General features: G+C 36.5%; 1 protein-coding gene across 11 annotated transcripts in view; it reads right to left on the reverse strand.

Moving 5' to 3' along the window:
• Window positions 1–13,585, reverse strand: part of PDE4D (phosphodiesterase 4D) — an 821,955-nt gene that overhangs the window by 203,768 nt on the left and 604,602 nt on the right. Inside the window, exon 1 of one of the 11 annotated variants that reach the window (XM_081943194.1) lies at window positions 9,597–9,816. The exons of the other annotated variants lie outside the window; for them this stretch is intronic. Within the exon in view, the coding sequence (XP_081799320.1) occupies window positions 9,597–9,688 (92 nt within the window). The 5' untranslated portion in view covers window positions 9,689–9,816. Of the gene's footprint in view, window positions 1–9,596; window positions 9,817–13,585 lie in introns of those variants that run through there. 11 annotated transcript variants of the gene reach the window in all.

The following is a 13,585-nucleotide window of genomic DNA, read 5'->3' on the forward strand; positions in this document are numbered from 1 at the left end:
TGTGTTCTGTGATGCGTGCATTTATTCTCCTGTTTGTTTGTCCTATGTATATTGCTGGGCAGATTTTGCATGGTATTTCGTAGACTCCTTGGTTTTCTAGCTGGATTTTGTCTTTGGGGTTTCTTAAGATGTTGGCTATTTTTTGGTCAGTGGAGAAGGCTGTCCTGATATTGTGCTTGTGGAGAATTTTGCTGATTTTATCTGTGGTGCCTTTGATGTAAGGGAGGAGGGCGATGCCATTTTCCTGTTCTGTATCTTGGTTTTTTGGGGGAGTCTCCTTTTGGATTAGGTTGGTGATTGTTTTTCTTTGGAATCCATTGGAGATTAATACATTTGTGAGTTTGTGTAATTCAGTTTTCAGGTGGTCTTTGTCGGCTAGGCGTTTGGTTCTGGAGATGAGGGTCTTGGCTACAGAGTTGATCTGTGCAGGGTGGTGATGGGATTGTGCATTTAAGTAGCGGTTGGTGTGTGTTTTTTTCTGGTAGATGGTGTGTCCTAGGGAGCCATTGGGTTTTTTGTAGATTAGGACATCCAGAAAGGGAAGTTGGTTGTTTGCTTCTATTTCCATGGTGAATTGTATTTTGGGGTGTAGGTTGTTGAGATGTGTGAGGAAGTTGTCCAGTTTTTCTTTTCCATGTGGCCAAATCACGATGATTTGGCCACATGGAAAAGAAAAACTGGACAACTTCCTCACACATCTCAACAACCTACATACAATTCACCATGGAGAAAGAGTGAGGAGTGAGCTCCCTCCCATATTTGGTCATACCAGGGGTTGTAACACAAACACACACATATATATATATATATATATATATATGTGTGTGTGTGTGTGTGTGTGTGTGTGTGTGTGTGCGCGCGCGCACGCCCCCGCACGTACTAGTTTAATAAAAGGAATTTGGATATAAATTGTAAACAGTGATTTGGAAATGAGGATTAGAAATCTTATCAAACATAATTAATTTTTACTTAGAGCATGCTATAAAGGGGTACTGTTATTGGATGATATTAGAAATAATTAATGAAATGCTACTATGTGTTTGTGTTTTTAATTTTGGACTATTTCATGCAAAAGGATGTTAAAACAACCAGTCAATGAGAAGTGTGGTATGTTGATAGTAAGATATATAAAGATTTTTGATTTAAAATATATAATGTGATTTGAATTATAGTAATGACTGTGGAAGAGATGCATGAAAGTTATTTGTAACCAAGGACTTCTACAATATGATTAGTGATTAGTAATTTAGTAATTTTTAGAGTGATATGTTAAATAAATAATTGATAATGATAACAAACCAACACACATGTGTTGGTTTGATGAGAGGAAATCTGATATAATTAGCGAATGAATTTCTATTAATAAATAACAATTATAATAATAACAATGAAATGACAAGGGATATAGTTAACAATATATATATATATATATATATGTATGTATGTATGTATGTATGTATGTATGTATGTATGTATGTATGTACTGGCTCAATAAAAGGAATTGGGATACAAATAATAAACAGCGACTTGGAAAAGAGGATTAGAAATTTTGTCATCCAACATAATTAATTCTTACTTAGAAGATGTTATAAAGGTGTAATGTTACTGGATGATATTAGAAATTAATGAAATGTCATTATGTGGTTGTGTTTTTAATTTTGGATTATTTCATGCAAAAGGACATTAAACAATTATAGTCAAATGAGAATTGTGGGATGTTGATAGGAAGATATATAAAGATTTTTGATTTAAAATATACAAAGTGATATGAACTATAAGTAATGACTGTGGAAGAGATGCACGAAAGTTATTTGTAACCAATTGACACACTTCTACAATATGTAACGAAAGATGGGGTTTTTTTGTGTTGTGTTTGTCTGCTTAATCAAAAATAAAAATAAAAATATTTTAAAAATGTTTTGGCTTCATATGAGTAATAACCACATATAACCTCTTTGGGGAATTTTTACATTGCTGGTATCTAAGGCTCATTATTAGTTTGTTTCTGTTACACTCAAATCACCAACTTCAGGGGTTTTCAATTTTTTCAGGTCATGGCAACTGTTCGTTAAATAAAATTCCTGGAACCCTTGATCAAGATGGTTGGGGTTTCTAGCAAGTCTCACCCTTTTTGTTATATGATAGAAAAATTCCTATGAATACCCTGAAGCAGCACTGAGATAGCAATAGCAATCACACTTAGACTTATATGCCACTTTACAGTGTTTTACAGCCCTCTCTAAGCGGTTTACAGAATCAGCCCATTAGCCCCCAACAATCTGGGTCCTCATTTTACCCACCTCGGAAAGATGGAAGGCTGAGTCAACCTTGAGCCTGGTGAGATTCGAACTGACAAATTGCAAGCAGCCAACAGTCAGCAGAAATAGTCTGCAGTACTGCATTCTAACCACTGCGCCACTGTGGCTCTTATAGCCTATCTTATCTATCTTACCTTATAGATATAGGAGCAGATGGCTAAGCATATTTCAATTTTATTTTCCTTAAGTCCCAGGACAAGAACATTTCTCCCTCAGACACTTATGGAAAGTTTGGGACTATTTGAGGGGGGGGGGGGGGAATATCCACAAATTACCAGATCTTGATCAGGGTATTTTTATGTGGGCTGGAATACATTTGGAAGTTTTAATAACTTAGTAAAATAAAATTAATAATTTTACTTATGAGTGAATACAAAGAAGCAAATATCTATATTAGTATTTTTTTAAAAAAAATAATGACTGCCACAATTGATAGCAAACAATAGAGTATTCAGATTGATATTTATTTTAGTTATACTTGCAGTTCCTAAGAACTCTGTTCTACCACATAAGTTGTAATTGTGTCAACATGTTTGCTTGGTGTATCTAGTATCAGTTCTGATTACTGTTCTATTTATAATACTCTTATGATTTCTGACACATTACTGTAAAAGTTCTTAAATTTAAAGTTATTTTTGCAGGGAGGAATAAAAAAAGTAAAACAATAGCACCTTCCTAGAAATGAGTAGTGTACAGATTTGTTTATATTTCCTATCCACCCCGAAATACATTAAATTGACTTGAAAGATCTTGGTTTCAATATTTGACATTAGACTGATGAAATGTAGTCTGATAACTTTATTTCAAGAACTAGAAAAATTTTTTAACAAAGAAGAGTAGCAACGGTTCAATCTCGCATACAAGATTTTATACACACACACACAAATGGCTTTGTTTGTGTGTGCATTCCAGCATAACTCTGGAGGGCCTCAAGCAATACAATACAATACAATAGTAGAGTTGGAAGGGACCTTGGAGGTCTTCTAGTCCAACCCCCTGACTAGGCAGGAAACCCTATACCGTTTCAGACAAATAGCTATCCAACATCTTCTTAAAGACTTCCAGTGGTGGGGCATTCACAACTTCTGGAGGCAAGCTGTTCCACTGATTAATTGTTCTCACTGTCAGGAAATTTCTCCTCAGTTCTAAGTTGCTTCTCTCCTTGATTAGTTTCCACCCATTGCTTCTTGTTCTACCCTCAGGTGCTTTGGAGAATAGTTTGCCTCCCTCTTCTTTGTGGCAACCTCTGAGATATTGGAACAATGCTATCATGTCTCCCCTAGTCCTTCTTTCTCTTAAGCTAAACATATCCAGTTCCTGCAACCGTTCTTCATATGTTTTAGTCTCCAGTCCCCTGATCATCTTTGTTGCTCTTCTCTGCACTCTTTCTAGAGTCTCCACATCTTTTTTACATCGTGGCGACCAGAACTGAATGCAGTAGTCCAAGTGTGGCCTTACCAAGGCATTATAAAGTGGTATTAACACTTCACGTGATCTTGATTCTATCCCTCTGTTGATGCAGCCTAACCAACCTAACCAACCAACCAGCAATTCCAACCAAACTTGTACACAGATGACTTAATCTCTGGAAACAAATATTGTGTGGGGTAAGACATCCCTAAAACTCCTTGGGTGTGTGATCTGTTAAGATACAGCCTGTTGTGTCTTAAAATGGATTCTACTGTACTGCTGTAAAATGCCTTCTACTGTACAGCGCAGTGGAGTTGCCATGGTAATGGCTTCACAATATTCCACAAGAGGACTCTCTCTGGTAAGGGGGAAAATCCAACATTAGAAACTACGTTTGGTCAGGACATTTACCCTCTATAAATAAATACCTGGGCAACGCCAGTTTATCAGGTAGTAGTGAATAAAAACCACAACCTTCCTGCCTCTTTCTCATGCCCACACTTTACTGAAAGGAAATAACAGATTCAGGCCATGTCTGAAGTAGCTCTCTTATTCTATGATCAGAAGCCAAGTGTGGCTTGGAATTCATGATTTACAAGGTATAGTGTGATGTGTGGACCCAGGCAGAGTTTAGTCAACAAAACAGTTTAATCCAAGATTTGGGGTAAACTGACCCATGCCTTGTTTGCTGTTTTTTTCAGATAATTCATCTTTATACCTAAAATTGCCTTTCCAAGCCACAATGCTTTTCAAATGTACTGAGTTCACATATTACTTTCTTCTCACCTTCCTTGCTAGGGGACTGGAGGCTAAAATATATGAAGAACGGTTGCAGAAACTGGGCATGGCTAGTCTAGTGAAGAGAAGGACCAAGGGAGACATGATAGCAGTGTTCCAATACTTGAGGGACTGCCATAGAGTCTACAGAGTCAAGCTATTTTCCAAAGCACCTGAAGGCCAAACAAGGAATAATGGATGGAAACTGATCAAGGAGACATTCTAGAAATAAGGAGAAATTTTCTGACAGTGAGAACAATCAACCAATGGAACATCTTGCCTTCGAGAGTTGTGGGAGCTTCATCACTGGAGGCTTTCAAGAAAAGATTGGACTGCCATTTGTCAGAAATGGTGTAAGGGTCTCCTGCTTAGGCGGGGGGTTGGACTAAATGACCTACAAGGTCCCTTCCAACTCTGTTAGTCTAATTAAATTCTAAATATGGCAATCGGATTGTTAATAGGTTAAAGTAAACATTTAAAAGATGGAATAATTTGGTTAATCACACATTTTTCCATTCAACAAAATCTGATATATTCTTTTTGAAGTACCACATAATTATGAAAGATTCCCACCTGAATAGAATGAAAAGGAATATGGACCTTTTGTCAATCACCTCATTTGGGAAGAAAAATGGCTAAAGCTTGTGCTTTCAATGTGCTTCTGAAAGATGACAGAGACCTATCGGTGAGCTTTCATTCCAGATTCATATCATTCCATTCAAGAATCCACACAGAGATGGACAACAGAGTAAATATATGCCATCATGAACTGGTTCACATATAATTCTTAAGTATCACAGATGAATGCATACTTTTCACAAGCCACATACTATTATTAGTAAATCACAATGGCTGGATTCCCAAACAAACCTAGGAAGACTAACCAGACCATAATATTGTTTAAATACCTAAATCCAACTTTTTTTCCTATATAGCTTGAGATGTGCTGCTTATCTAAAGTCAATGCAGAAGAGGCAAAGTATAAGTCCCATGAGTAGGGCAGCCATTCTCATTTCACTTCCTGACTTCTGGTTCAGTAATTTGTGAATATTCTAGTAGGATTAGCGGGTTTTCTCCAGGATCCTGATAAATTTGCAGTTATATCTTTGACAGTTCTGGTCTAAATATTTATTTGTGGTAAACGTATCCACAGATTCATTACAACACATATTCATTAATAAAATATGTAAGGCAAGCTTAACAATAAAGACTTAGGGGGAAATTGTAGCACTAAGTGGAATAATTAAATGGTTAGACTGAATTTCTCACAGTTCTCTCTCTCTTTTAGTGTAAACTTCCATACATGTACTTGAAAAGTCAATGGTTGGCAGCTGCTTAATACCACATGACAAGACTTCATAGCCAGAAGAAACCTCCTAGATGGATATCAAAGGAGGAAATTAAAGCAGGGAGTAAAACAAAAGAACACAAAAACAGTACTCAATTGTCCATTATTTTTTATAGCCACTATTATTATTTTCCAGGACTTGGACACTTGGGAATACAGCATTATGCAAAACAGATCCAGAGACACTTAGTCTAGTTAACTTAATTAGAACATGCTAGTAAGAAACAAATTTCTTACTACATAGATACTCCCAGTGGGATATATGCCCCTAGAAGAGAGCACAGTCTAGCAACTGTAGACCCCAATTTACTTGGTGTCAATTTTTTTTAAAGAAACGTTTTTTAAATAAATATTTGTTTTCATTTTTTCACAAATTGAATGTTTGCAAATTTACTTATCTGGAATTGACAACTAAATTGCAGTGGGGGTTTATGCTTCAATCCCAGTGGCAATTTTAAGTTAGAGCTGGAGTAAAACAATCAACTTGTTTACCAAGAAAAATATTGTCATTTAAAATGTTGAAATGAAGATTTTTTTATGAACCAAGATCCAAATCTCTTTGTTCCTTAAGAAAAGAAGCTTTTCCAATTTGGTATGGAAAATTGCCTTATGGTTTGCGCTCACTCCACTGCAGCTCTGAAGGCATCATATTCAAATTCTCCGAATGATCATTTCTTTACATTAAAAATGGACAAAACTGTTATTTCTCTGTTTGAAAGAATCAGAAATAGTCATGCATATGCATGATTACAAAGCTATCCTGTTTCCCTGAAAATAAGACCAGAAATAACCATACATATGCATCATTTCTCCTATGCATGGAGTCACCACTGTCTTTTCTGCTCCATATAAATTGAGTTCACTAGGATAACAGGACAGAAAAAAGCTACATCTTACCTATTCAGAATTTGTTTCTAAATTACATGATAAAATACTTTATAAAATGCGATTTAAAAGTTATAATGAATAGCAGTAATAATTTTCCAGTTTGAATAACACCTCATCAATGGCTATAGAAAGTAGGAAATAAAAGAGAAAAGTTGAGGATGGAAAAATGCCTGAGAGTCTTCCCAAATCAAAACCCTTCATATCTGAATTAGGAATTGATATTGTCTCTACCAGTGGATGTGCTATATAAACGAAGTATTTCCACTTATAAATATGACACTATGCTTTTTTCCTGTTCCGATCTTTGTGTCATTATTGATTTTTATTCTTGCCTACAATTAAATTTTGAATATTTTCAAACAACCTTCATTATTTTGCTATCTCTCTGCTATCTGCTCCGATTTTTGCAGAGTAACATTGTGTAACAAATGGTTTCTAAGGTTCATTTCATATCACGTTGAAAAAGAAAACCTAGCTGTATGAAAACATATGATTGTTCCATTTTTCTGGTATGTAGCTGGATTCCTACAAGATGATGATTAAGATGATAATGATTATCTTGAATTATATCAGCCTCCCAGATATCCAAATCCTTTGAGGGCCAGTCCCACACCTGTTTCATAAAGATGAAAAAAAAGTGCCTATTGTGGCACTGATTCTGTAAGACAATCTCCACTGAAGTATACCAAGCAACAAAATATGTGAGATTTAAGCGGCTGTTAAAAACACATATTTATATTTTTTTAAACTAAGTAACTGCCCCTAATACCGTACTATTTATTTTATGGGTTGCTATTGTTCTGTCTTTGCTTTTATCTAATTATTTTGCCCTTATTTAATGCTTTTTGTAAAAGGTTTGGAATGTTTTGAATAATAATAATAATTAATCTACCACAGTGAGGTCAAGAAGGTTAGAATACATCAAAAGGGAAAAGAAGAAATCCAAATTCAGAGGTGAAAATACCCCCAAAGTGATTTAACATCTGGGAAATTCCAGTCATTGGATACACAGCTGGAATGGCAAGCGAAAGTTCTACATTTGTTTTAAAAGTCCCAATGTACGGCACATCAGCTAGACCAGGGGTGTCTAAACTTGGGAACTTTAAGACTTGTGGACTTCAACTCCCAGAATTCCCCAGCCAGCATGGCTGGCTGGGGAATTCTGGGAGTTGAAGTCCACAAGTCTTAAAGTTCCCAGGTTTGGACACCCCTGAGCTAGACAGAAAGTAGGGAGGAAACATTATACACATTATGAAATGTTGTCTTCCTCAAGAAAGAGACTGTGAGACCTTCCCCATCCAATGCCTTACGGTTTCACATTATTTCTTTCCTCAGATACCATCAATTTCTAGAACTAAGTGACTTTCGCAGAAAAGCTTGCACTGTGACCATACCTAACATCTAGCAGCAACAAAGAACTCAATGAATGGTACCTTCTAATTTTAAAAATACCTTCTACATTTAAATTTTTAGCAGAAAAAGTAATCAAAAATTATTACGGTAAAGTTTTATTACCGATTAATATGCAGTTTTCATAAAAGTCCAGAAGGCATTTAACATGCTGACATATAACACTAAAATTCTGAGGTAGAGAGTCATGGAGAAAGGTAAAAATTGCTTCCCCTTCCTGACCTCCCTTATTCAAAGAGACAATTGATAATTCGGTTGAAAGTATAAAGTACAGAAATAAGCAAACTGCTCTTTCTTACGTGTTATAAAGCATTTTATTGTATCTATGGCATTTAACATTGTGCTCTACATTGAATGTTAGATATTAAGTGTTTTTCCCCCCTATACTTGCACCATAATAGGTTTAAGATTGCATACCTATGTCTGCATATAATCATTTGTAACTTTTTTTGGCCCTGCAAAAACATTAGTATCAGTATGACGTTTCTATATGTGTCCATTCTTAAATTCAAGTGGCCTTAATCCCAGGTAAATGTAAACAGGATTATAACCATACTGCACAATTATATACAGGTCATTAAATTGACTCAGAATTACTCCAAGTAAGGATTACAGCCTAATATAACGGTGTACTGCCTAATGGCACATTGTCAATATACCCACAGAAAGAGGGAGATTACATTCACACATATACGATATAATATTAAACAAGAATAAAGCAATTTTCCTTATTACATGAACATAAATTATTAATGAATAAGAGTGGAATCATATCTTATTTATTTATTTATTTATGAATAAGAGTGGAATCGTATTTTATGTGTAAGTATCAATGAGTTAGAAAGGATTTACTCCTGGATTAGAAAATATAGGATTACAACCTTAAGAGCAGCAGCTGCTATAAATAATGTCTTTTATATTAGTAAAATAAAAAGCAAAGCAGCAAGTTTTAAAAAACCCCGGAGGAAATGCATTTTATTTCATATTATTTTATTTGTACAGCATACATAAGAAAAGGATTATCATTGTTGTACTTATCACATTGCTTTACATCCCTAAATGGTTATGATGAAAACAACTTTCAAACCTGTTTCATTGACTTTAAAGGCACCATCTATTATTGCACAGTTAATTAGATAAGGGATTTCTGAAACTGGCCCAAACTTCTTTAGTTAAAAGCTGGTTATTTCTTTTTATATTCACTTTTCTGTTTTAAAATATTAATTAATGGTTGATACACTAATGCTAAAGTAATTATTACATTGTATGTTAAACTGCTTCTTTGGAAGATTCCTATGACCTACAAAATTCCTGTAACATGCAAAATATGAAAATTGTGTGACACAAATGCGAGCAATAATACCTTTCCACACCCTACTCAATCTTGTCAATTCACTTGAGGCCACGTACAAAATTATGCCCACAATAGATGTCAGACCAAGTACCTGTATGACTTCAAAAAACGACACCTCTTCCTGTTTCTTGAAGAAGGGCATGGAAGAGTTGAGATTTCCAGAGGGTCCCAGACAAAAGCCATTTGCAGACTTGAAGAAATCCGGGGTTCTTGAGAGAATCAGAGCCACAGAGCACGAGTTGCCTCAAGCTAATCATAAAAGCACTTGTGGCTCTCTAAGAGAATGTCCCTTTCTGAGGCTCTGCTGAAGTGACACAGAGAGCAGAGGAGGCAGGATAACATCGATTTCCTGCAGCTGGCAGGGTTCAGAAGGCCTTATCTCATTACCACTGAGTGAGAAACTCTCACGTCAAAGCTCTTTATAAATACAGCCCTGATTAACTGGCAGCAATGACATGTATGCTAAGAAAGTTCGCAGAACTCAAGAGCAAAGTGCCATTGCTGGGCCTGTGTTTTCTTTCAATAATATCTTGAATGCATTTAGGTAAAGACCAAACCAAAAGAGAAAAATGAAAATATTCAATTTCACCCAACCTGGATTCACACATCTTGCTTATTTATATGGGCTTTATGTTTTCTGATTGTGTTTTAATGCTAGTTTATTTTACAATAATGCTATTTTTATTTTATTTATTTATTTATTGTTTATTTTTAGTTTATTGCTAGTTTACAAGGGATGCGCAGTGGCTCAGTGCTAAGATGATGAGCTTGGCGATCAGAAAGGTCAGTAGTTCAGCGGTTTGAATCCCTAGCACCACGTAATGGAGTGAGCTCCCGTTACTTGTCCCAGCTTCTGCTAACCTAACAGTTCGAAAGCATGTAAAAATGCAAGTAGAAAAATAGGAACCATCTTTGGTGGGAAGGTAACAGCACTCCATGCCCTTTGGCGTTTAGTCATGCTGGCCACATGACCATAGAAACGTCTTCAGACAGCGCTGGCTCTTTGGCTTTGAAACAGAGATGAGCACCGCCCCCTAGAGTCAGGAACGACTAGCACATATGTGCGAGGGGAACCTTTACCTTTATCTTATTATGTTTACTTTTGTTTGTGTTGATCAACACTATCTAGGGAACTGCCAGTATCAGGTAAAACCAAACATTTACTTTTTCAGCCTTATTTAGCATAGTTAAACATGATACATGAATCCTGCTACTCTGAGTGGTTTAGAAGTCTTGGGTGATGGTTTAGCACAGGGGTGTCAAACTCATGTAACATTGTCATCACATGACATGTCATGACTTTTTCCCTAAAATGTGGGTGGGTGTGGCCAGCACGTGATGCATCCGGCCTGTGGGCTGCGAATTTGACACCCCTGGCTTAGCACTACCTATTTAGCTATAGATAGCCCTTGATTTATGACAATTGAGCTCCAAATTTCTGTTGCTAAATGAGACAGTTATTAAGTGAATTTTGCCCCATTTTATCACCTGGCTACAATTACTGCAGTTGTTAAGTTACTAACATGGTTGTTAAGTGAATCTGGCTTCCCCATTGATTTTGCTTATCAGAAGGTCGCAAAAGGTGGACTTCGGACACAGCAACAGTCATAAGTATGAACCAGTTGCCAAGCATCAGAATTTTGGTCACATGACCATGGAAATGCTGCCATGGTCGTAAGTGAAAATAACGGTCATAAATCACTTTTTGCAATCCCATTGTAACTTCAAATGCTCACTAAACAAATGGTTGTAAGTTGAAGACTATCTATACATGCTTAGTAATGATGGGTAACATCATGATAGGTAACATCATAAGACATGGTGGCGCAGTGCTTAGAGTGCAGTACTGCAGGCTACTTCTGCTGACTGCTGGTTGACTGCAATTTGTCAGTTTGAATCTGACCAGGCTCAATGTTGACTCAGCCTTCCATCCTTCCGAGGTGGGTAAAATGAGGACCCAGATTGTTGGGGGCAATAGGCTGACTCTGTAAACTACTTAGAGAGGGCTATAAAGCATGTGAAGCGGTATATAAATCTAAGTGCTACTGCTATTGCTAACATACCCGTGTTTCCCTTGGCCTTATTTTCGGGAAAACAGGGTATATTTCCCTCTCTTTCCTTTATTTATACAGTACACACATTTTCTTCATGGTTCTTTCTTGTCATTCCAGCAGCTTGGATAGATGTTTTGTTCTGGACAGATGGAAAAAAGTACTATTCCTTTTTCTCTATTAAGTTTCTGGAGTTTGAGGACTGTTTGTTGACTGAAACCAGAAAGCCAACAAAAAAGAAAAGAAAAGAAGAAAAGAAAGCTTTTCTTTAGTTAAGTAGCTAAAAGTGCGTGAGTACTTTTCACTGCATTCTAATCGTTTCTTCCTGGGGGAAAAAAAGGATTATAGTGGGCTACAAGCTTGATCCTCCTCTTTAAGGAAAGCAAAAAAAACCACCCTCAACTTTTACGTTACAGCCTAAATTGTATCCCAAACAATTTAGAAATTAGGGAAAAAAATGTTACGCTGAAAATATTACATAATATTAGGCTAAAGTAGGACCTGTTTCTAACCGTTACACAAAAAGATCACATGCAAAGATTATGACTCATCCAGAACATATTTGGGAAGGGATAGTGGGAAAACCAGTTAGTCCATCCATGCATATAAATGTAAGGATAACTGTTAAATGTCTCCTTCATCTTCATTATGCTTCTAGGACAGGGGTGTCACGCCCACCTGGCCCCCCGAGGTCAAACTCAACCCTGTTGTGGCCCTCAATGAAATCAATATGAAATCGAGTTTGACACCCTTGTTCTAGGAAGAATGCAAATATTAGTGGAAAACAAGCACATGTAAGTATACAGTGATATTACCTTGTATATGCTTCCATTGCAAGGCCCTCATTGTATGAAAAAAATGTTTTACTCAATATGTGAAACTACCTTCTAACATACATTACTAACATTACTTTTATCTTGTCTTTTCAGAGATGGATGGTCCTAAATCAGCTTTTCATTTTAATAGGGTATAATTGAACATAGGCATCAGCAAGTCCAGGAGAATGTCACAATTGGATAGATTATTTTCAGATCTCTTGGCAGCTTTTCCATCCAGAAAGCTTGGTGCCTTACTCCTATTACAGTGAATGACTTTGAGAACTCAACACAATTTGCTGCAAAGGAAAAAACATTCCCCGTTTACATGTGAACGATCTCAGCTTTTTTTGGAGGGGGGGGGGAGTTAAAATACTTCTTTTTAAAAGTTTGAGTGCATTTCCAAAGATATGTCCTGACTAAGCCAGAATACAGGCTTATATATGTTACTTCACACAGAAAGTCATTTATTCAGTTCATAGCAAAATGTTGAATGGAAATCTAAAAAGAAAGCTATGACAATTGTTATCTTTAATTTTTAAGAGAGATTTAAAGAATAAAATGCAATGATGTCCATATTTAAACACGTGCGCGCACACACAAATTTGGAAACTCAAGTTTTGGTTGAGAGAAAAATCCATACTCACTGGCAAAATAGAAATTAAACACACACAGTCCTGAAATATCAGTCAGATACCTGCTGAGAGGGGGGGGGGGGAATCCTTGCCAGAAGCCTTGGAAAGCTTCTGGGTTTTGATTTAAATCAAAGATGGGCCAGGATCCATATTTCTGAATCATAGTGGCGTAGTGGTTAGAATGCAGTATTGCAGGCTAACTCTGTATTTCACTGCCAGGAGTTCAATCCTGACTGGCTCAAGGTTGACTCAGTTTTTCATCCTTCTGAGATCGGTAAAATGAGGACCCAGATTTTGGGGACAATACAGGTAATCTTCAACTGACAACCACAATTGAGCCCAAAATGTATGTTGTTAAGTGAGAAACTGAGTTTGCCTCGTTTGTTAAGTGAATCACTGCAGTTCTTAAATTAGTAACATGGCTGAAGTGAATCTGGCTGCTTGTTAGAAGGTCACAAAAGGAGATCACACGACTCAGGGACACTGCAAATGTCATAAATGTGAGCCAGGCTGTCAATCATCCAGATGTGAATCACATGACCATGGGGATGCTGCAAAGGTCTTAAATGTGAAAAAATT

The sequence above is a fragment of the Natrix helvetica genome (genome assembly GCF_964273705.1).
Source record: "Natrix helvetica genome assembly, chromosome: 2".
Lineage (NCBI taxonomy): Eukaryota > Metazoa > Chordata > Lepidosauria > Squamata > Natricidae > Natrix > Natrix helvetica.